The sequence below is a fragment of the Aplidium turbinatum genome, chromosome 7 (assembly GCF_918807975.1).
Source record: "Aplidium turbinatum chromosome 7, kaAplTurb1.1, whole genome shotgun sequence".
NCBI classification, from domain to species: Eukaryota; Metazoa; Chordata; class Ascidiacea; order Aplousobranchia; family Polyclinidae; genus Aplidium; species Aplidium turbinatum.
This window is the reverse complement of record NC_137478.1, coordinates 1,495,386-1,516,778: the sequence shown is the minus strand read 5'-3', so window position 1 is coordinate 1,516,778 and position 21,393 is coordinate 1,495,386. Positions and strand designations below refer to the sequence as shown.

Genomic DNA, 21,393 nt, shown 5'->3' with positions numbered 1-21,393 from the left:
AACAGAGTGAAGACTTGGCTTTCTTGCCAATATCTTCATCCCAAAGGTGATGAGTGGAGAGCTGGTCTTGGATCGTGTTGAGGCTTGATCATTTTGCCGTTTCATTCGCTTATCAACTGAGCAAAACACTGCTGGCACCGCTCTTCATCCAGTGGATGGATGATTATTGCAACCAACCAATGGCAGGGCCTTCGTCAGTGGCTCTATGGACGTAGATGCGGGGCTGTCAGGATGAAACTTAAAAGGGCTTTTTTATTCGGAGGAGATCACTCAAACAAAAGTTCAATTGATCTCCTTATTCAGATTATTTGTTGCACTGATGTCAGCACACAAACTTTATATGAATGCTTCCAAATACGGTGCGTGATGTCTACGTTATTTCTACAAACCAAACGTGAACAGCAACCCGACACAATACTTTGTGTTGTCGTCTCTTAAACGACACAGAATCTGCCCAACGTCGTGCGTTAACCTCCTAGAGCCGTGTTGCGTCCTTCAACGAAAGGCTAATCATTTTTTAGAAGTTGAAACCAACAAGCCATCCCATCTGTTCACATAAAGATTGTTCGAAATTGTTAGTGTGGCATTAACAGCAGACGTGGCATTTCTCAAATGTGTTGAATGTTTCGATCATTTAATTCAACCTTTTTTACTCAGAACACACTGTCCAACTCGTAGCAGCACCTGGCTAGCTACCCAATTCTGTTTATGAGCGTTTATTGCACCAGATAGCCAAGAGCCTTCTCAAACTTTATTCACCAGATATATTTCATTTGGTAACTCCGCGTTAAATAAAGTAGCGACTAATCGGTATGTAACGGGCAAATGAATTTGACCAGCGTATCAAGTAGAATATCTCTGAAGTGTTACAAATTACGGTCGAACTGGTCATTTGAAAATGCTATTTAAACATCATATGGTGCTATAATGTGCGTTTACCTTTAAGGGGATTCTGGCTTTCCTCTCTCAGAAACCACCATATAATATTTAAACAAATAGTAGCCATAACTACATTCGTACAAACCGTTTATGGGCAATCTAAATACCGCCACGCAAAAGTATTTTGAAAATCGTAGCATAACTTAATAGGAATATTATTACATTTCTCTAGAACAAAATACAAACACTAATAAATACACAAGCTTATTCATAAACAAGTTCTCCAGTAACAACGATCTATCTTGTGTAACAAAAGAAACTATCACTGACAGCAAATCAGTCGCTTTTTACATTGTTAATAGGCGTTGAATCTGGGGACAGTGGACTACAGTGGAAATGTGCTCAAAATTGACGATATTATTAAATTAGAAACTGCAAAATTTATGTACAAATATGTGCACAAAATGCTGCCCCGGGCCTTTGCTGGCTGCTTTATTTTTGTAAATGAAATTCACCATCATAAAACCCGTCAGAACCAAAAAAATGATTTATATTTGCCTTCTACAACGTCAAACTCTGGTAAGAAGATGCTATGTTTTAATGGAGTGAAACTATGGAATCAAGTACCAAAAGAAATAAAAGAAAAGTCTTACAATGTTTTTAAATTTAAATATAAATGTTTATTAAGGAATTTGTACAATGATCACTCCTGAAACGTATCATCCGCTTATTTCTCTGCACAATGTTTTTTTTATGTTGCCCTGTGTTATTCCATTGTTAATGTATTGTTAATTCCATTGTTAATTTTTACAAGTTAAAGTGCTGGTATTGTGCTATATATTATATACCGTATGTGTTAATGTTCTTAATTTTGGGTCTTTTGTTTAAATGTTTGGGTGGCAGCTGACTTTGGTGACCTTTTGGTCTTTCGCTGCCATCCTTGTTGTGCGAATTATTTGTGTTTTTGCTTTTTGTGTCTTTCTTTTTCGCCAACAAAACAAAAATAAACTGAACTGAACTACAGGGACAATTTTACGGATTTTTCTGGCGATATGGACAACTGGAGGGTCACTGCGAAATTGCCAGAAATGCAAAAGCTTTTTTTTCTTTTACGTAAATTCATCTTCATCAAATGAAATGCTATATTTTGCTTGAAATTTTGGGTGTTAAAACATTGGCAGAACCATACTGCAGCAGTGTGAGGCTACCTACCGTCACCACTGTAGCGTGACGTCTACCGTTACATCATCATGACTTAAATAGTAGGCTATTATACAAACATGATATGACAAATTTTCATGCATTTATTTTGGCAATACACACTTTGTACGCAGGTCATACAGCCGCACCTGGTATGCGACATATGGCGGTAGACCTCAAGCTGTAGTTACACCAAATTTTGTCATATCATGATTCTCCAAGTGTTCAAATTCTTTTGAGTGAGCAATCCCCTGCTTCTACCATCCCAAATTAAATAATGTAAAAAGTGACTGATCTGCTGTATGGGTACAAGCTAACCCCACGTCACCCAGTAACTAGCACCCCACAAACTAAACCCATTATGAGCAACAATCCTTGATAAATAATGACACAAACACATTCATACGTAACATTGCTTCAATTGTATATCCTACTAATCATTCGATACCGACAAAGTTGTCACTACTGGAAGCAACTACATTGACCATGGCATGAGGAAGAAAAAGTTTTTGGGTAAGCGGGATTCGAACCAACAACCCGTTCCTGCTAGTTAAGCTGCCCAGCTTGCGATGACAATACCTGGTTGGTGTCAGAGATTGTCATGGCCACAGTGTGTTACGGGGAGAGAAAACGAATTTAGGTTTGCAAAGCGACGTCTGAAACAACCTTGGCAGGAAGCACGGGTGGTGAGTTGCTCTCATGTTGCAGACAAGAACAGCTTTATATTTAAATTACGTCACAATAACTGTAATATTTTGCTCAATCTGGGACGTCAGTCAAATCTAAATGAAATACTGTAAATGCACGTGTGTGCTGGCGAACTCTGGTTTAAGACAATCAACTAGAAATCAAATGATTTGATAGACTAGCTTAAATAAATGTGTAATCTGCAACGGGAGAAGAGCTCTCACAAAAACAATTGAAGAACAAAAATAACCAGAAGTTAACGTTAGGTTAACTGCAACCAGGCCCGGATTTAGGGGGGGGCAGAGGGGGCAGGTGCCCCGGGCCCCCCGACTCTGAAGGGCCCCCTTACGTGGAAAAAATGTGATTTTTTCTTCCTTTCAGCCTTTGAAGTTTCTGCAAAATGCTGTGCAGTGCTGGATTGATGCTACTGTAGACGCAGAGGTGGTTTTTCGCGCCGTAGGCGCGAAAATTTTTTTTTGCAGGGGGGCCCCCCGATCTAAAAGTGCCCCGGGCCCCCCATCAGCTAAATCCGGCCCTGACTGCAACACTCTGGAGTGACAAAAAGACCAGAGAACGAAGATCATGAACAACAGAAATAAATTCCAGTTACACTTTGCGCAAAATGCAGATATTGCATGCGAAAAGTAACATTCTCGACATAAAATGGTTCTGATAGAGCAAGGGTGGCCAAAACTAACAACATAATTTGAATACTTTGCGTCATAACTTTTCAAAGCTAAAAAATAGTATCATTGCAGAGTACGGTATTAAAGTTTTATCAAGAAAAGTGTCGTTGTCGAATACCTAAATTGCAAATTTTTATCATTCAGAGTAAACTCTGGTTGATTCTTTTTGTAACGGACGAGCATGAAGCGGGTCTGGCCACCCCTGTGGTAGGGGACCTAAAGCAATTTAAAACAATGTGGGTCAAAAAGGTTGAACCATTGCTTTGAGGGATTATTGGCAAGGTGCTGTTTGCACGTTTCGCTAGGCATCACAACATGCACCTTCATTGTTGTGTTGTAATTAAACATCACCTATTCCCGCATGCTGTAACAAGCAGGATCCACGTCGGTTCAACGTAACATGACGGAACGATTTCACAAAACTACCGGACCGACAGGGAACCATTACGAGCATATGATGAAAGATTTCAATTACATGACAGACGTTTTGTTCCTCTGCAAGAGAACAACTTGTTCTCCCTCCTCATCTGAGGAGATGTCCCTCTCATGCTGATTCACCTTTGTCACGTTCTCCGTCAGACCGGATTCCGTTAAACTGAAACAAAATATCCTGTTCATCTTGTTTTAATTTCTGACGATCACAACAAAAACAAAACGTTTTAAACTTAGCAGAGGTCTAGCGAAAGCTGTCAATGAGCAATGCATGGACTAAGATAACAATGGATCGCGATCTATTTCTCACTTTTTGACACAAATATCCTTCAAGTAAAGTATCCAGTAAAAGGGCAGCATTCCGCAAAACAATGTAGGTCGGATCAACGAGGTGTGACTTTATAAATCAATATTCCAGCCTAGATTCGAACCCGTACCCACTTGAGGGAATCCCCCATCATCACAATTTGACGTCAAACCATTAACCCAGGGGTGTGCAATGTGCGGCCCGCGGGCCAAATGCGGCCCGCAAAGATGTAGCGATTTTGAATTATGTGCGGCGTGTTTATAATTTATTTAGTCTGGTACGTGAGAACAATTCATTGTACATTTTGCACCTTCTGTTAACCATTTTAAAAATCTAGCTAATCCGATTGTATTTAATTATTTGGAACGTCAGTAGATCAGAGGCACAGAATTGCGCAAAGAATAGCTCAAACTAAGAAACCGTATTCCGACGGTAATTTTGTGAAGCAGTGTCTTATCGATGTCGCAGAAAAGATGTGCCCTGAAATGAAGAGTGGGTTCGAGAAAATAAGTCTGTTACGGTGGATGATAGCGAGGCGTATCGATGATTTTGCTTGTGATATCAGTGACACTCTCAGGGATAAGGTGAAGAACTTTGTTTCATGGAGTTTTACGATCGATGAAAGTACGGACCAGAAGGACATAGCACAGTTGGCCATATTTGTAAAAGGAGTGGACAAAAACTTGAACGAAACGGAAGAGCTTCTGTCACTACAGTCAATGAAGGCACGACAACTGGGGCTGACATCTTTACTGAAGTAATTAATTCTTTTGACAAGTTCGAACTGGACTTGTCCAGCTTATGCGGAATCGCAACTGATGGTGCTTTGATCCATGTCCGGAAATGGCATTGGATGCATAAGTCTCTTGAAGTCTGCCTTGAGGGTGAGAAAAATCGATGATGACATAGTAATTTTTCATTGGATCATTCACCAGAAAAACCTGTGCGCAAAATTCTTGAAGTTTAAACACGTCTTGATCCCGGTTGTTAAGGCAGTAAATTTTATTCCAGCTCGAGGGCTCCACCATCGTCAGTTTCAAAACTTTCTGGATGATCTCAACACGGCACATAAAGATCTACTGTACTTTTCCGAGGTGAGTTGGTAAAACAATTAGGGTTGCATGTTGCGACGATATTACGAACTGCGGAAAGAAGTCCTGATATTTTGAAACTTAAAGGGCAGCCAGTAGCTGAAATGGAAGACAAAAATTGGATATGCGATGAAATCTTTTCCACTTTCCAACTTTGAAAGACAATGGAATGCATCATGACAAGAAAAATGAATTTGCAGACAAACTTAAAAATTATTGTATGAATTTTTGGCTCGTTTCAAGGACTTCAAATCTCATGAGCATTTGTTTGATAAATTTTCTTCGCCATTCAACAGAGATATTGACAAAGCAGCAGCTGTTATCCAACTTGAACTGATTGATCCTTAAGAGAAAACGGGTTTGAAATAAATCTTGGCGATTTTTATCGAAAACATCTCAACCAAGATGACTCTCCACATCTGAAAATATTCATGGCTTCAAAAATGGCTCTTTTTGGCTCAACGTATTTGTGCCGACAATTTTTTTCTAAAACGGGCGTCGTAACAGACGAACACTTGGAAAATGGACTTTAAAAGGCGAGCACTTGCATTAAAGCAAATTTGAAAAAAGTCGTCGGGAAAAGAAGCCAGCTACAATTTTCTCACTGAACTCGTTTACAATAAAGACGGTGTGACAATAAACTTGAATAGCAGTTTTTTTTTCAGAAATGCGTTTATGCGTGTTAACTTATTATTTTTGGAAGGAGATAACCCCAAATAATACCATAAGAATAACATGAATAACAAAAAAACTACTTTTTTGTGCCTGCAACTACTAGCAAGCATATGTTAAATAAACGTGCGGCCCGCGGTTTCACACAGATATTTACATCTGGCCCTCCTGTAATAAAGGTTGCACACCCCTGCATTAACCCATTGCAGCAACATAGCTGCGGCTCAGTCAGCACATAAGCCTTTTTTTTACATTGATTCAACGTCTGCAAACAGAATCAATGTAAAAAAAAGGACCGACTTTCTGGCTGGGGAGTTATGTACGGTAGTTGGATACCAGTTGTTATATCGCCGTTAGTCATAGCAACAGTTGCCATGGTGAATCTTAATAACAATCCACTCACGCTTGGCTCTCGGGAGCCTCCTCATCATATTGAGGAACAGAGAGGTAAGGATTGTCGCATCCAGGACGGAACTTGTATCCAGTGATGATGAAGAATATTAAGGAGACAGCTTCGTAAAAAAACTAAGGATGAAAAGATAAACAAATATCAGCGCAAAAAATGTCAGTAACGTTGGCAAGGATTAATTTTGAACCAGGAATCTTTTTAGGGGGGAAAGAAGAAAATATCTCAATTTTTTGGAGTCACATTCTTTTCTATGAAACTGTCTTGGTTGTTCCCATTGACACCGGGCCTAATTATTCTATGAAAGGCTGTTGAGGAATCCCTGACCTTTTGCAAGTTGCGCTCACGACATGTTAGTTTTGATCTATCACGATATTTGGGTTATGCATAACTACAATATGATGATCGGAATTGTAGGCGGCAGTCAGCCAGAACAAACCGATCGCAGGAGGCCAAACCATTTCTTGTGGACAAAGTTAATGAACATTGATCAGCAATCACTCGAAAATACTTTGTCCACTAACATCCCAGCCTGCAAAACTCGTTCTTTTTGCATCGATTCAACGTTACTAGACGTTGAATTAATGTAAAAAAGAATGGATTTTTCAAATGGACCGGACCATTTTCGAGAGTTATAAAAACCGCTACCACTGAGCTTACATGATACAACCAGGAATAGTGAAATGGAAGAGTGATCTTGAGGAGGTAGACGAGGACACGGCGGAAGTAGAGGTAGCAGATCACCTAAGAGCAACATAATCGATTAATTGGGTGATGAAGACGATGCTAGTGAAGATCCAGATGCAGTTTGCCTCATCTACAAAGCTAGCAGTCAATAGAAAGCTTCAAGAGCAAGGGTGACGTCGAGTAACAGAAACAGTCTTCAATTTGCACGCAGGAAAGCTTCCACGGATAAAATAAAGCAGACGCAAACGAAACAGGTCCACCTCTCAAAATAAGAACTTTTTACATCGACTCAACGACTGCGGACATGGACAAACTGAACAAAATATTTCATTTTCCAACATCACATGAGATCAACTTCTTCTTTCCGTTCCCACTTACCATGACGTAGAAATGTTGGAAGAGCTTTAGCTTGGTGAGACTTACAGCGGCTTTCCCATCGGTAGCTGAGGCCTCCTGTAAGTGCCGCACTGACCTGGGGGTTCAATGGTTCGATTATGTGTTTAATCTAGGATTAAAATATCTTCACGTCTGCGTCGCGAAAAGGACTAAAATATTTAAGACAACGACGCGTTCGAAAGTACTACTTGTGCTAATCACTGGTCTACACGATTTTTGCTGTATCAACTTTTAGAACTGATTTAGAGTAATTTTGGGATGCTGAATCCGAATCTGACCTCAGATTTATCCTATCACGTCAGGTTTGTGAGATACGATAACAACAAATTGTCACTTTTGTCAAAAGTGGAAAATTTCACATTGCGTTTATCACACATACACATTGTGCTATATCCCGAAATCCAGGTCATGTTTTGCATAAATAGCTGAAATACACCCACAAACTATAATTTTGATACCAATTTGTTTTCTAAGCAACATTATTAACTAGATAGTAAAAACAAGCTAAAAAGGAGGCTAAAGGTATAACTGACCACCCGCCCCCCTCCTCCGTCAATGTTTTGCATGAAACCTCAAAGATTTAAGCACGCCTATGGCAATGCTTGTCCAGTAACCTTATTTAGGCTGTTTTGGCCTGTCTAACACTAACCTTTCGTTATAGCACTGTATATGCTGGTGGTAAACACAACTTCAAATCTTCCACTTTTGGCAAAATAAAGCATTTTTGTTATATCATATCTCAAAAATCTGATGTGATAGCGAAAATCTGAGTTCAGATTCGGATTCAGCACCCAAAAATTACCTTCAATCAGTTTTCAAAGTCCAAATAGCAGAAAAAAAATCTTTTTTTGTATACCAGTGAAGTATTATTTTGTACCCATTATGACAACATACAGTAGACTGCTAATCACACATGTAACACAACAGACAACTGGAAGCAACGAAGGAACATGCAGTCAAGTCAGCTGCTCCCAATTATGTTGGGCGTTAAACGTCTTACCGAGACACAGTTACGTGCCCTGGAGCGGTGGTGAACCGGCATCCTTTTAAAAGTCGTGTAAACGCTCGCACCACTTTTTTACACAGCCGACAAAATGTTTTGACAAATACTTTCTCGGGGGGAGGGGGGGTGTTCAAGAAGTATCACCTCATCAAGTTTCAAGCATACAGGATACAATTATGCGTTAACATAACCACAGTGTGACCAATACTGTGATCTGTGGCCCGTCTGAAGTTGAGAGGTTCTGCAAGCATGAGGAATGACGGTTCGAGGCTCTTAGAGGTCACTTCCCGAGTGATCACAAGAGATTAGGTTGGTATCGTACCACACAACTGATATCAGGATGACTCCGAAGCAAAGGATGTCGATGAGGAACATTACTTCCGTCCACGTGATGGCGTTAAAGGTCATCATCCCCTGCTCCTCCCCTCGAATCATGTAGCCGATGTTTGCTACCACCTAGCGAGAAGAATATTTATTTGAAGGAATAACAAGCAAACAAACCACCAGTGTCTCATGCAGAAAAGCTTTTCAATCGCACACTCCTCATGTGTAAAGCTTGATTCAACAACAAAACAAGTAACGCAAACGTATCATCATGATATCAAACATCAGGTGAAGTGTTTCACCCCTGCTCATGTTTGCATGCCGGCTATGTAGCTGTACGTGTATCGAGGTTGCTGCACGCAAAATAAGGAGCAACTACGTATGTACCAGTATTGGTAGATTGGTAGCACCAATACATTGCGCAATCGTGGTCCGTGAAACACTATGTCCATAGAACAAAATTAAAACTCATGAAAGGTTTTCACCAACGCAAACCAACCTGCAAACCAACCTGCAAACCAACCTGCAACGGGATGACAATCATGAACAACTTCTTCTCTCTGTCTGTGAGCACGTACTTGATGAAGGCCCAGCCAGTGCCGATCAACAGCAAGCAGATGAACAATAGAATCCCCTTCAATCTAAATGGAGCGAACAATCAAGAGAAACGACCGACACTACGCAACAAACACTTGATTGTGACATGAAAGGCTTTTATAGTAAACTTCGCCTTTGTCCGAACAAAGCGTTGTTTGTTGTGCTCGATGACGACATAGACGTTTAAATTGAATGTGAGACTGTGCGCCATACAAGCATACCGCACACGAGCAATGTATTGCAAGGAGTTGCCTCACAAATCAATCAATCAAAGCTCTTCAATCATTTCTACATAATGAAGACCACGCAAACATGTACTTGTACGTTGTTCATCAAGCAAAAGCTACAAAGTTGAACCGCAGCAAAAGAATGATCATCTAATTATTGGTTGAAGTTAACAAGCCATGATATTCGCAAGCCAACTGTACGCCACCAACAAAACGATAACGTGGAAATGTTGTACTCACAAATGAACAATGTAGAATATGAGCGCCCACGCTTCCTGCTTGCCATCCTTGCTGATGTAATAGTAGTCGACCTGATGTGAATAGTTACACAAAAGGTTTGCAACTCATTATCTTGCAGGGTCACAACTCACAATAACAATTTAGAATGATAGAAAAAGGGCCAAGAATTCTATAATCGTTAAACAACACATTCTCTCAGCCACACAGGTACGTCGTATATGCATAAAGTCTTTGACGTGCCCGGTAGAGGTACAAGGCTTTTGATGAAAATTCATATAAGTGTAAAAGCATTGCCACTACTGAAATTTAATAATTACCAGTATTTATCAATTAAAGGTATCTTAGGATTCTTGTGAATATATTGTAACAGTTCAACTACACCACAAAAAAAACAAATTGTTTTGATGCTTTTGCTGGTCACTCACTGAGTGAAATGTGATAGAAATAGCTTTGATGAACATGAACGTTGCCATCAGATAGTGGATAGCGAATACTTTGCTTCTGTTGCTCCACAAAACTACAGACCAAACGAGGCTGGTCAGGAAAGCAGCGACGGCCATGACGGCGTAGAGGGCTGGCAGCGCGATTTCACCGGCGGAGAGGTAACTTTCGGCGTTTCTCTCGGTGATTTCAATCTAAAGGAGAGATGAACAAAATCAATGGTGAGAGGTGTCAGAAGAACACAGTTTGTTCGAGAACATAGCAGCTGTTGGTACACGCACATCAACATTCAACATAATGATAATATGAGTGCGTTTATATGGCGCTGCATCCATCGATGATGAGCAATGCTCCACAACTAGCTGCCAGCTACAAATCAAATCACTTCGCCACGCCAAACTAGACATTTGAAGCCGTCATGGTCAATAGAGTTTCCCAATTCGTTAAAAATTATCCAAGTTCATTCGAACGATGATCAGTAATCACATTTCTTCACTACCAATGTTTTCAAGACGATACCTATCAAGCTACAGCATACGATGGGTCTGCTACTAGTCGGTAAGTCCGATTTGGTGAGTTCCTAACCTCTAACCCAGGGGTTCTTAACCGGGGGTAAATTTCACCTACCGAGGGGGTAAATTTACTGAATCATAAATTAAAGCAAACTTCATTTTTTCAGTTAATAAAAAACTAGTAATGTTGCATTCGAATTTGATTCAAATTGATCTCCTTTATCACACTGAAGTTCGGTGGCTCTCTGAGGGTCTTGCGTTGTCTCGAGTTTTCGAACTACATGGTGAAATCGAGATTTTATCTTCGAGAACGCAAATCCCCGTTGAGTAAGCACTTTGGCAACAACAAAGTTATTGGTGCATTGGCTTACTTGACAGACATTTTTTCAAGTTTGAACCAGCTCAATATGCAAATGCAAGGAAAAGTTGTTACCGTTATAGATGTAGCCTACATGATAAAATTCAGGGCTTTCAGACAAAATTAGATCTGTGGAGTAGAAGAGTTCAAAAAGGAATTTACGCAAATTTTCCAACATTTGATGATTGGAAAGTCAATAGAAGTCGCAACGAGATTTCTGACCTTGAAGTCGAAGTATGCCAGCACCTTGCCGCCTTAAAAAACAACTTTTGCGGTTACTTCGAAGGTGAAAGTTTTCTTTGGATAACTCATCTCTTCGAAGCCAAGTTAGAAAGTATTGCTGACCATGATATTTGCAAAGATGAATTGATTGATCTTCAATGTTCAACAACGCTTTGTTCCAAATTCCTATCGTGCGATGGTGACTTTTTCAAGTTTTGGTGTGGATTAGTCGAAAAGTTTCCTTCGCTGACTAAGCGAGCATTTGAAGTTATTATATCTACTCCAACTACTTATCTGTGTGAAGCAGGGTTCTCTTCATTGTTATTAAAACTATTATTAAAACATTACATCGGTCTCGCTTAGTTTTCAAAGACGACATGCGAGTAGCTCTTTCAACGACTGTTCCAAGAATCTCCAAAATTGTTCGTGGATAGCAAGCACAAAAGTCTCACTGATTGACTGTTGAAATTAGGTGTCAGTTATTGATAAAAGAAAAACACTTAGGCCTACATTCTTGTGTGCTTTTATCATAGTTATTTAGGACATTTGAGTAGACATTATTTTCACAGGACCCCGTCAAGAACAATTGTGTCTTCGGCAAATAAACAGCTTGTTTTTGATATTTGCCAAGATACATCCAGACAAAAAAGAATGTTTTGCATTTCTTCGCATGGTTGACTGGACACGATGACATCACAAGGAGCCACCAAAACGGTGGGGGTAAATTTGACTTTTTTTATTCGGAAAGGGGTAAACGAGACAAAAAAGGTTAAGAACCCCTGCTCTAACCCCTAAAACGGCAATGATAATTAGGCTACGGTACCCAATAATTTAAAAAAAAATTGAAAAAATCACCGAATCGGACTCCTCACCGAATCGGACTCACCGAATTGGACCCACCGAAACGGGCCATTCCGGCATACGATAGTTACCCGACTTGAATAAGCGCATAGTTACCCGACTTGAATAAGCGCAGGGCGTACTACCTACCTTCCCCTTGATGATCTTAGTCTCCTTGCAGTTGTGCAAATACAACTCATACAGTCCAGTTTGTTCTTCACTATCAATTTGAAAGTACATGGAGGTGGTGACTGTAATCTTGCCCTCTTTCTCGGTCAGCGTGGCAGGGAGGCTGCCTACTTCTACGAAACCTTTATCTTCTCTATCTTTTGTGACATCTGGGAACACGTCACGAATTAATTAACACTAATTTTCTAATGCGATTAAAACAATGACCAGGCCAACAATTTGTTGTTTTTTAAACAATGTTATTCCACACAATTGAAGCAAAATTAGATCCTTCCAGAAATTAAATTATTGCAAAATAATGGTGAATCCCAGCCCATCTATAAGCGAACACAAGCGGTGACAAACCTTAGAAATATCAAACCAGTAACATGAATGGAGCTCATGGTGTGGCCGCAGCGACGCAAACCAAAAACAACAAGAATGGTTTTGTCGCTCATCACAGCAATGCGCCTGATGCAGAGATTTGTAATGTGGCCACTAGCGAAGCTCGTTTAATAGTCAGAGATAAAGGTGAGTGCTTTGTACTGATAGAACAAAGCATGGCGCACTAACAAGCAAGCTAAGCAAAATATTGTATTCATTCAATGCAACCAGCCACTAAAAGTACGGATACTGGTTTCATAGCCATTTCATTCAAACAGTCTCGAGCTGGAAGTGAAATGGCTGAAGCACAGTCTATATACGGTGCAACAAACTAACTATCTCAACATCGCTCTCTAAGTTGAAAAGCTTCCCACACTATCCTTCACAAAACATTCAGTTATACGGTACGTAACTAATGTGGAAAACAAAACAATTACTTTTCTTCAGTTCAGACGGCGCTGTCGTGTTGGTGTTGGCTTTATACGAAGTCTCGTTCGCGTAGAAAACAAGGTCGGAAAACTTGTGTTGATAAATCTGAATAAAAATAACGAACATTTACGGCTAAATTTGTAAATAAAAACTGCAATGTTCGCAAATTGTCTATTTCCAAAGTAAAAGGTTAAAAAACTATCAGTTCAGTCAGACAACCATAGCTCAACTCATCAGTGGATTTCGATATAAAATTACCAGTTAGGACATACCGTACTCGGCAACCGGGCCTGCGTCAGTGCTTCAAGCTTTTCAGGTCATGCGAAACTGCCAGGATTAAGCAAAGATGCTTTCAGTTTGAAGACTGTTGCTCTTCAATGATATAAAAGAAAATAATTAAGAAACTAAAAAATAAACGAAGTACTGGTACCGTATACCTGTATTTTTGATGAACCCTTTGTGGGAAACAGCACGATACATCGCGATACCTCCAGCTCGGCCTTCGACAAACTACCATCCGATATGATGGACAACGGACATTTCCCGTACAAGTCCTGGGATGGAACAAAAGTTTTGGAATGAGAATACAATCTCTTCTCATACTAACTGTCTGTCACATTATGTTTCGATTTTTATCTCCTAGCAAAGGAACAACTTGCTCTTTCTCGTGTGCAATGTTCAAATATCGCATACATCAAGGCGAGTTGCTACGTTTAGTAGGATGCTCTGTTTCTCAGGTCAGATACTGAGATGTTACAACTAGCAAGCTATGTGCACCACGTTAGTAATGAATAACTATGATCAATGACTTAAAATGTCTCATCTTACTTTAAAACCCCATTGTCGCTCAAGATAATTGATGATCATGTTAAGTTTCCAAAGTTTACTTACACTGAAAAGCTTTAACTTAAAACACAACAAATATTAAACCAGTTTTCGCACCCCACTTACCATGTAATCAACTCTTCCACCGCTGTTCGACTTTTCAAATCTTAGTCCAATCTGAAAAGTTCAAACAATATCTCAAGCAACCTCACTATTTCTTTTTAATTTGCTAAATTGAACCATAGACAAACAAAACAAAGTAACCTTAGCGGGTTTAACATATTTTATTACACAAAGATATAACATATATATCTAATTAAGATCATGAAAGCCTTAAGAATCAAACGTAACAATCCGTCTCTCAACCAGCAGTTATTTGCTTGTGGCTCATCGTTTCTTTTGTGTGTGTTCTAATTGTTTGTCATATGCCTGTAGTTTACACCTCATGTGATCTGTTTCCCACCGTATAATTTACTCGTTATCATTCCTGTATCATTTGTTCAGTTTGTGCTTTTCAGTCCAGAGTGGCATTACAGATATAGTGCATAGTCAGATCTATCTTATAATTTTCATTTTATGTATATTGTAGATATAAGTAATTTCTGATGAGGACACGATTTTTTTTTAATTATAATGTTATATCTCCAAGTCATAAAACATGTTAAACCCGCTAAGGTTACTTTGTTTTATTTGTCTATGGTTCAAGAAAGCAAACTCTCTACCAAAGCTTTAAATTTGCTAAATGTTTGACATATTTTTGAATCTTAGTTTGAATCATGATGGGTTTAACATGGCGAGAAAAAAAATCTGCTGAGTGGATTCAAAATCAAACAAAATTGCGAGATATTGTCATAACTACCAAACAACTAAAACGGGCATGATCAAAATAGCAGACCATCTTGATGATGTGATTAGTAAAGCTGTCTGGTATCACACATTCTTTACTTTCATTACTTTAATATTAAGTATCATAGATTTCCAAAAAGACAAAAGCATGTTGTAGCACTGACTTTAAACTTAGTACACACCAAACTATATTTCAAGATAAAATTACTTCCTTCCAGTCATTAAAAGCTCTGGGAATTTTTGGGAGCAAGTCTTTTAGGGGCAGATAGTTAGGCGCTGGTCAAATAGGTGCACACACTGTGCCGTCTGGATATTTAGGTGCGGAGCACTGTGGCGCCCGTTCATTTAGTAGGTGCTATTCATAGTAAAGTCTGCAGATTGTATCAGCTTGGCAGGGAGGGCAAAATGTTATATTGAACAGAAAAATATGTTGTTTTGTCATTGCACGTGCATTTATTTGTTGTTAGTCATGGCTTCAGTGAGTCAAGCTGCTGTACCTGGCAATGCTTTTCACACAAAATGTTGTTTTGTTAATGCGCGTGCATTTATTTGTTGTTAGTCATGGCTTCAGTGAATGAAGCTGCTTAAACGGGCAACGCTTTTCTTACAAAATGTTGTATTGACCAGAAAAAATATGTCATGGCTTCGGTGAGTGATGCTGCTTAAACCGGCAATGCTTTTCACACTAAATCTTATATTGAACAGAAAATATATATATAGTTTTTTTAATGGGCGTGTTTGGCATTTACCGTATTTATCCATGTATAATTCGCACCCCAAAATTTGGCTCAAATATTGGTACAAAATTTTTTTTAGCAAATTTTATTGAAAAACAACAATCAAAATTTTAAAAGCCTTCAAACTCGTTTTCATCTTCACTGATGCCAAATACTGCAAATAGTTTGTCCCATTGTTCTTGGGGCATTTCTTCATCTGCATCCCATGAAGGTGGGATGTCTTCTTCGTTACTTTCTTCTTCACCCTCATCATCATCCTGGTGATCTCACAGATAATCCTCTTCACTCCCATCGAGATTGTTGGAAATGCTCGCACGCAAAATACAAACGCTTAATAGCAGTGCTAACGCGCGATCTGTAGCATTTGTTTGTCAGAAGTTCAGAACCTTGTGTATAAATCGCACCCTCGTGTATAAGTCACACCCCAACCTTTTTGGGCAAGATTTGGTGTAAAATTTTGCGACTTACACACGGATAAATACGGTATTTGTTGCTAGTCCAGGTTTGCGTTGGTGAAAGCTTTATCAATAAATTATTCAAGTTTCCGAACATGAATGAGTTCACTTTTAGTTATATAAGTCAAATAATAACAACACTAAACATCAGTAAAAATATACCGTAGCCTATATTCAAGCAGGTGGTAGGCTTGAGTGAAGAGTAACTTAGTTTTCCATCAAAACCCCGACCAGGTTTTGCCAAAGCTGAGCTGATACAATCTGCAGACTTTACTAACAATAGCACCTAAATGAACAGGCGCCACAGTGCTCCGCACCTAAATATCCAGACGCCACAGTGTGCGCGCCTATTTAACCAGCGCCTAACTGTCTGCGCCTAATAGACTTGGACCCGAATTTTTGACCGTAATTAGTTGGGACAGATAAAATGTGTCGCATGAGGTCATAAAATAAATGAAATGTAGTCAGATGTGGTCTACATTAGGACCAAACAGGCCCACATATTGGCTATTGCAACATTACACAAGCCAGCCAGGCCACACTGATTCTCTATTTTACAGTTATGTCAACAAAACTTTAAAAACAGAATCAATCGTAACAAGACGTCATACTGTATAGTCACTCTTGGCCAGAGTTAATGATATTGACATGTTGAAGTATCCACGTTGCAAATATCCAAACGTAGTTAGGGGCATCACCTCCCTCTTTTCATTCTGAATACAGTACATGAAAAATAGAATAAATTGTTATTTTTTGCATAATACAATTCAAAACTCTTAACACAAGAGCCTTCATTCACACATCCTATCACTGTATTTCAAGCAATTGAGCAACACTCAACATGTTTTGCACGTAAGTTTCTGCATCATATGAGTTAACATGCATCTAGCCAATAGGTTACTGATGATACTTATAACATTAGAGTACGGTACTAGGTTATTTATGCATATTAGGGTGGCCAAAAAAAATGGAAATTTTTTATTTTTGTTTGCACACCCTCTCATTTGAGGAGGATTCATGAAAAAATGACACTGTGAAAATTTGAAGTGAATCCGACAAGAGGAAGTGCTCTCCCACCGACCTCTAAATTTGCTTTCTTTGGCATAATTCATCAAAATTCCTTGAATATGTGACGTAATTCTTTTTTGACTTATTTACATTGCAGTTGCAGCATTTTTGTGTTAACCATTGTTTTACTCTGAATTTATGATATAATAAGTGTTTCCACATGCAGAAAAACATAAATAATGCACAAAATAGATCACATTAACAAGCGTTTGGAATGAAATTACATGCACTGAACTTTAGCGAAAACCGTATAAAAGTACGTTCACCAGTCACAATCGCAACGCTTCAGGTGATAACACATTGCCCAGAAAAAGCAAAAGAAATGTTTGTAAAGAGTCAAGCCATTGATTTTATTTAATGGAGCTGTTGGCATGTTGGCGTTTACTTGCACTTGTTGGAAGCAGCTTTCTGTGGTGCTCGATCACCTGATAGAGGAGCTGGCGCTGTTGTTCATTTTCCGTAAGGACTTCATTGAAGTCAGTAGCTAATTTGACTGCCCAGTGCCCGCTCTGCACAATCATTGACGACTTTGAGATCATGGCATGCAAGAACTAGCAGCCTTCGATTAAATGCCTGCTGCATGACAGTGATAGCTCCAGTGTGGATTCCCGTATTGCTTGATGTCGTGTCAAAACAAAGTGCAGCTATGTGCTCTGCTACAACTCGTGTATGAATTCCACTACTTTTTGGCCCATTAGTGATCCCGTTCCAACAGGCAGCTTCGGAATGCCAAGCAGTATCTCAACATGCATACCAGAAACTACAATGGCCAAAGATTCGCACTTTGTGCCATTGGCATTAGTCAAATATTTACCATGAAAATGAACAACAAGTGGAACTGTAACTGTTGGTTTAAATTTTTGCAGCACTGCAGCTGCCAGGCTTTCACATGAGGTGTTTCGAGCATTCATGACAGAGGAATGTGACATTGTCAATTCATTTATATCAATTCCAGCTGCAGCAAGAGCAGGAGTGACGATCATCATTGCTTGACGACTTGATGTTATAGTTCTGTTCAGTGCTGCATTAAACAGTGGATTATCGATAATGCAGCGTTTTGGTAATGGCTGCTCCTACTGGGTTTTGTTTTGGTGTTATTTGGATTTACGGTGCAAACAGTGGGTCACTGGAAGAATCTTCATCATTTGCTAATCATTTTCAGATGAGAAAGCAGCAGCACTTGATGGTACTGGATCAATGCGATTTCCGTTGCGTCTCTGTTCATCATCTTTGCGCTTTCTATACTTTGCAGCAGCTTGCCGATGCATTGGGTCCTCTGTTGTCATCAGTATCTGTCATGCACCACCTTGGTCTATCAAAAACTGGCAATCTTCTGGTATTGTTATGCGGCATTCCCAGTTAGCATGTGCAATATCAAATAATGCACTTAAGCTCTGGGTGAAGTCAGCTTCTGAGGTCAGCTGGGAAGCTGAATTTCGCCTCCCTTTGTGCTTTGATTCTCTTATATGCTCTTGACGGATGCGTTTTAGTTTGGTAACAACGTGAGTCTTTGCAGTGGTAGCGATATTAGCTTTCACTCACAAGAACTGTACTGCAAGCAAGTGGCAGTGTAACCTTATTGATCTTCATCTCGTAGAACCACACCCCATACAGGCAGCTGACATAGCCCCTCAAGGGAGTCAACACTAGAGAGTGGGTGTCCATTTGTTGACTCTCTTGAGGGCCATGTCAGCTGCCTGTATGGGGTGTGGTTCTTCGCCGTCTACTACGAGATGAAGGTCAATAAGATTACACTGCCACTTGCATGCAGTACAGTTGCAGATGAAGTAATATTAACTACTACCATCTATGCCACTTTTTGGTTTGCAGCACCTTCATCAATATCTGCCCCTACAAATGACCTAGCAATGTTACAGCTCACAGAGGATTAGAAAGAGGTTGACAATGCAATTTCTCAAGTGGCAAAAAAAAGTTGAGGTTGCGCTTGTGGTACATCAGTGAGGATCTTGCTGCACTGCCTTTATTCAGTGATAATAACACAGATGATGAAAAGAAGGCAATCGTTAATGCTCTTAAGAAAGACCCATTTCCCGAAGATGTTCGTCGTGTTGCCCCGAACAAAATTGTCAAGTTTTAACGTCTCTCTTTGGCACAGTTTGTAACATAGCGTTCACTTAACCTTTTCGAGTCACTGCTTCTGTTGACACATGGCGTGATCGTGATGATTATAAAGAAGCATGCAAAGTTTGGCGTCATCTCAAAGCCGTCAATGATTGTGCAGAGCGGGCAGTCAAATTAGCTACTGACTTCAATGAAGTCCATACAAAAAATGAACAACAGCGCCAGCTCCTCTATCAAGTGGTCAAGCACCACAGAAAGCTGCTTCCAACAAGTGCAATAAAGTCAACCAATGGCTTGACTCTTTACAAACATTTCTCTTGCAATTTCTGGGCAATGTGTTGTCACATGAAGTGTTGCGATCGTGACTGGTGAACGTACTTTTATGCGGTTTTAGCTAAAGTTTAGTGCATTTTATTTCATACCAAACGCTTGTTAATGTGATCTATTTTGTGTATTATTTCTGTTTTTCTGCATGTGGAAACACTTATTATATCATAAATTCAGAGTAAAACAATGGTTTACACAAAAATGCTGCAACTGCAATGTAAATAAGTCAAAAAAGAATTACGTCACATATTCAAGGAATTTTGACGAATTATGCCAAAGAAAGCAAACTTTGAGGTCGGTGGGAGAGCACTTCCTCTTGTCGGATTCACTTCAAATTTTCACAGTGTCATTTTTTCATGAATCCTCCTCAAATGAGAGGGTGTGCAAACAAAAATAAAAAATTTCCATTTTTTTTGGCCACCCTAATGCATATGTACAATAAATATTATTCAGAAGCCTCTAAACTTTTTTATTTTTCCGGCAACGAAGTATGACCTACTAGAGCTTCTTTCTGGCAGTCAAACTGTTAAATTTCTTTCTGTCAAATTATTTTTAATTGCAAATATTTTTAAATTTCTAAAGTGGAAGCAATTACTTTGATGGTTGCAAATACGCACATTGACCCTAAAACTACGTTCACATAACTAGTTTTGAAAAATTAATATTGCATACACAACTCAAGTATGATTATGTACAGCACTTTTAATACATATGTAACGTTCAATAAAGACAGTTAGCCCAATAGGCCTAATCAATAACATTTACCGAGAAATCTGAAGTCAGTATATCAGAGAGAACGCCATCAACAACCAAGCATCCCAGAAAGATTACATGTTTTAAAATATCTTGCATTATGAAAAAATGGTATTAGGCTAATATTGAATTTGGAATTGTACTGCAATAAATACAGTAGGTAGTTAAAGTAGGAAGTGACTATAGGCTATCTATGAAATCATACGATAAATGGTATTACCATAGGCTAAATGAAACCGGGTGCAACCTAGTTCGTACCTTGAACCATTCGTACAGTCAGTTCGTACCCTGAAAAGATCCAGAGAAAAAATTAAAAAAAGCCGAAGTCGCTGATCGCAGTTTAATAGCACAAACCCGAAGTCGCTGATCGGAGTTTTCCCAAACAATTTGAAACAAACTCGAGGGTTAGGGTTAGCGGAAACTGCGGAAAAATGTTTGCGGAAACTGCGATCAGCGAGGGTTAGGGTTAGAGCATAGATTACTCTATGGTTAGGGTAAGCGGAAACTGCGGAAAAATGTTTGCGGAAACTGCGATCAGCGAGGGTTAGAGCATAGATTAGCCTACTCTATGGTTAGGGTAAAGGTTAGCGAAAATTGCGGAAAAATGTTTGCCAAAATTGCAATCAGCGAGGGTTAGGGTTAGAGCATAGATTACTCTATGGTTAGAATTAGGGTAAGGGTTAACGAAAACTGAGGAAAAATGTTTGCGGAAACTGCGATCAGCGAGGGTTAAAGTTAGAGCATAGATTTACTCTAGGGTTAGAGTTAGCGGAAACTGCGATCAGCGGACTTCGGTTTTGAGCTATTTTTTTCTCTCGATCTTTTCAGGGGAAAAATTTAAAAATGATTGCGGAAATTGCGATCAGCGACTTTGGCTTTTTTTAATTTTTTTTCTCGATCTTTTCAAGGTACGAACGGACGATCCGAACTGTTCATGGTACAAACTAGGTTGCATCCAATGAAACCATACATATAAATGCTATTTTACATTAATAAAATACATGTTAACAGAGAGACAGTAAAGATTGTTAATTGCTTTTCAATAGGCTATTGCAAGTCGAACACATAATAATACCTATTAGATTCTATTTGAATAAGACCTTCTGATGATC

At 39.3% G+C, this 21,393-nt stretch overlaps 1 protein-coding gene across 2 annotated transcripts; it reads right to left on the bottom strand.

The window, feature by feature from the left end:
- Nucleotides 1–716: 716 nt before the first annotated feature.
- LOC145774320 (protein GPR107-like) lies at nt 717–20,423 on the bottom strand. 2 transcript variants are annotated; one of them, XM_082585535.1, is made up of 14 exons: nt 20,294–20,423; nt 16,663–16,764; nt 14,140–14,190; nt 13,626–13,742; nt 13,197–13,293; nt 12,358–12,545; nt 10,260–10,469; nt 9,835–9,905; nt 9,282–9,411; nt 8,769–8,902; nt 7,426–7,519; nt 7,021–7,104; nt 6,358–6,479; nt 717–4,047 (listed from the first exon to the last, which is right to left on the bottom strand). In XM_082585535.1, exons 1-14 carry the CDS (start codon nt 20,378–20,380, stop codon nt 3,924–3,926), a joined length of 1,611 nt encoding a protein of 536 aa, XP_082441661.1. In that variant the 5' UTR covers nt 20,381–20,423; the 3' UTR covers nt 717–3,923. The 2 variants fall into 2 exon arrangements, with proteins under 2 accessions (XP_082441661.1, XP_082441662.1); XM_082585536.1 differs by having other exon boundaries at nt 9,294–9,411.
- Between the last annotated feature and the right edge of the window lie 970 nt (nt 20,424–21,393).

Coding starts and splice junctions, on each gene's coding strand:
- LOC145774320 (XM_082585535.1), bottom strand. CDS start 20,380: ATGCAAGATATTTTAAAACATGTAATCTTTCTGGGATGCTTGGTTGTT. Junction 13,294..13,625: donor AGGGTTCATCAAAAATACAG/GTATACGGTACC, acceptor ATTTTTATTCAG/ATTTATCAACACAAGTTTTC. Junction 7,105..7,425: donor TCCAACATTTCTACGTCATG/GTAAGTGGGAAC, acceptor TGTTGCTCTTAG/GTGATCTGCTACCTCTACTT.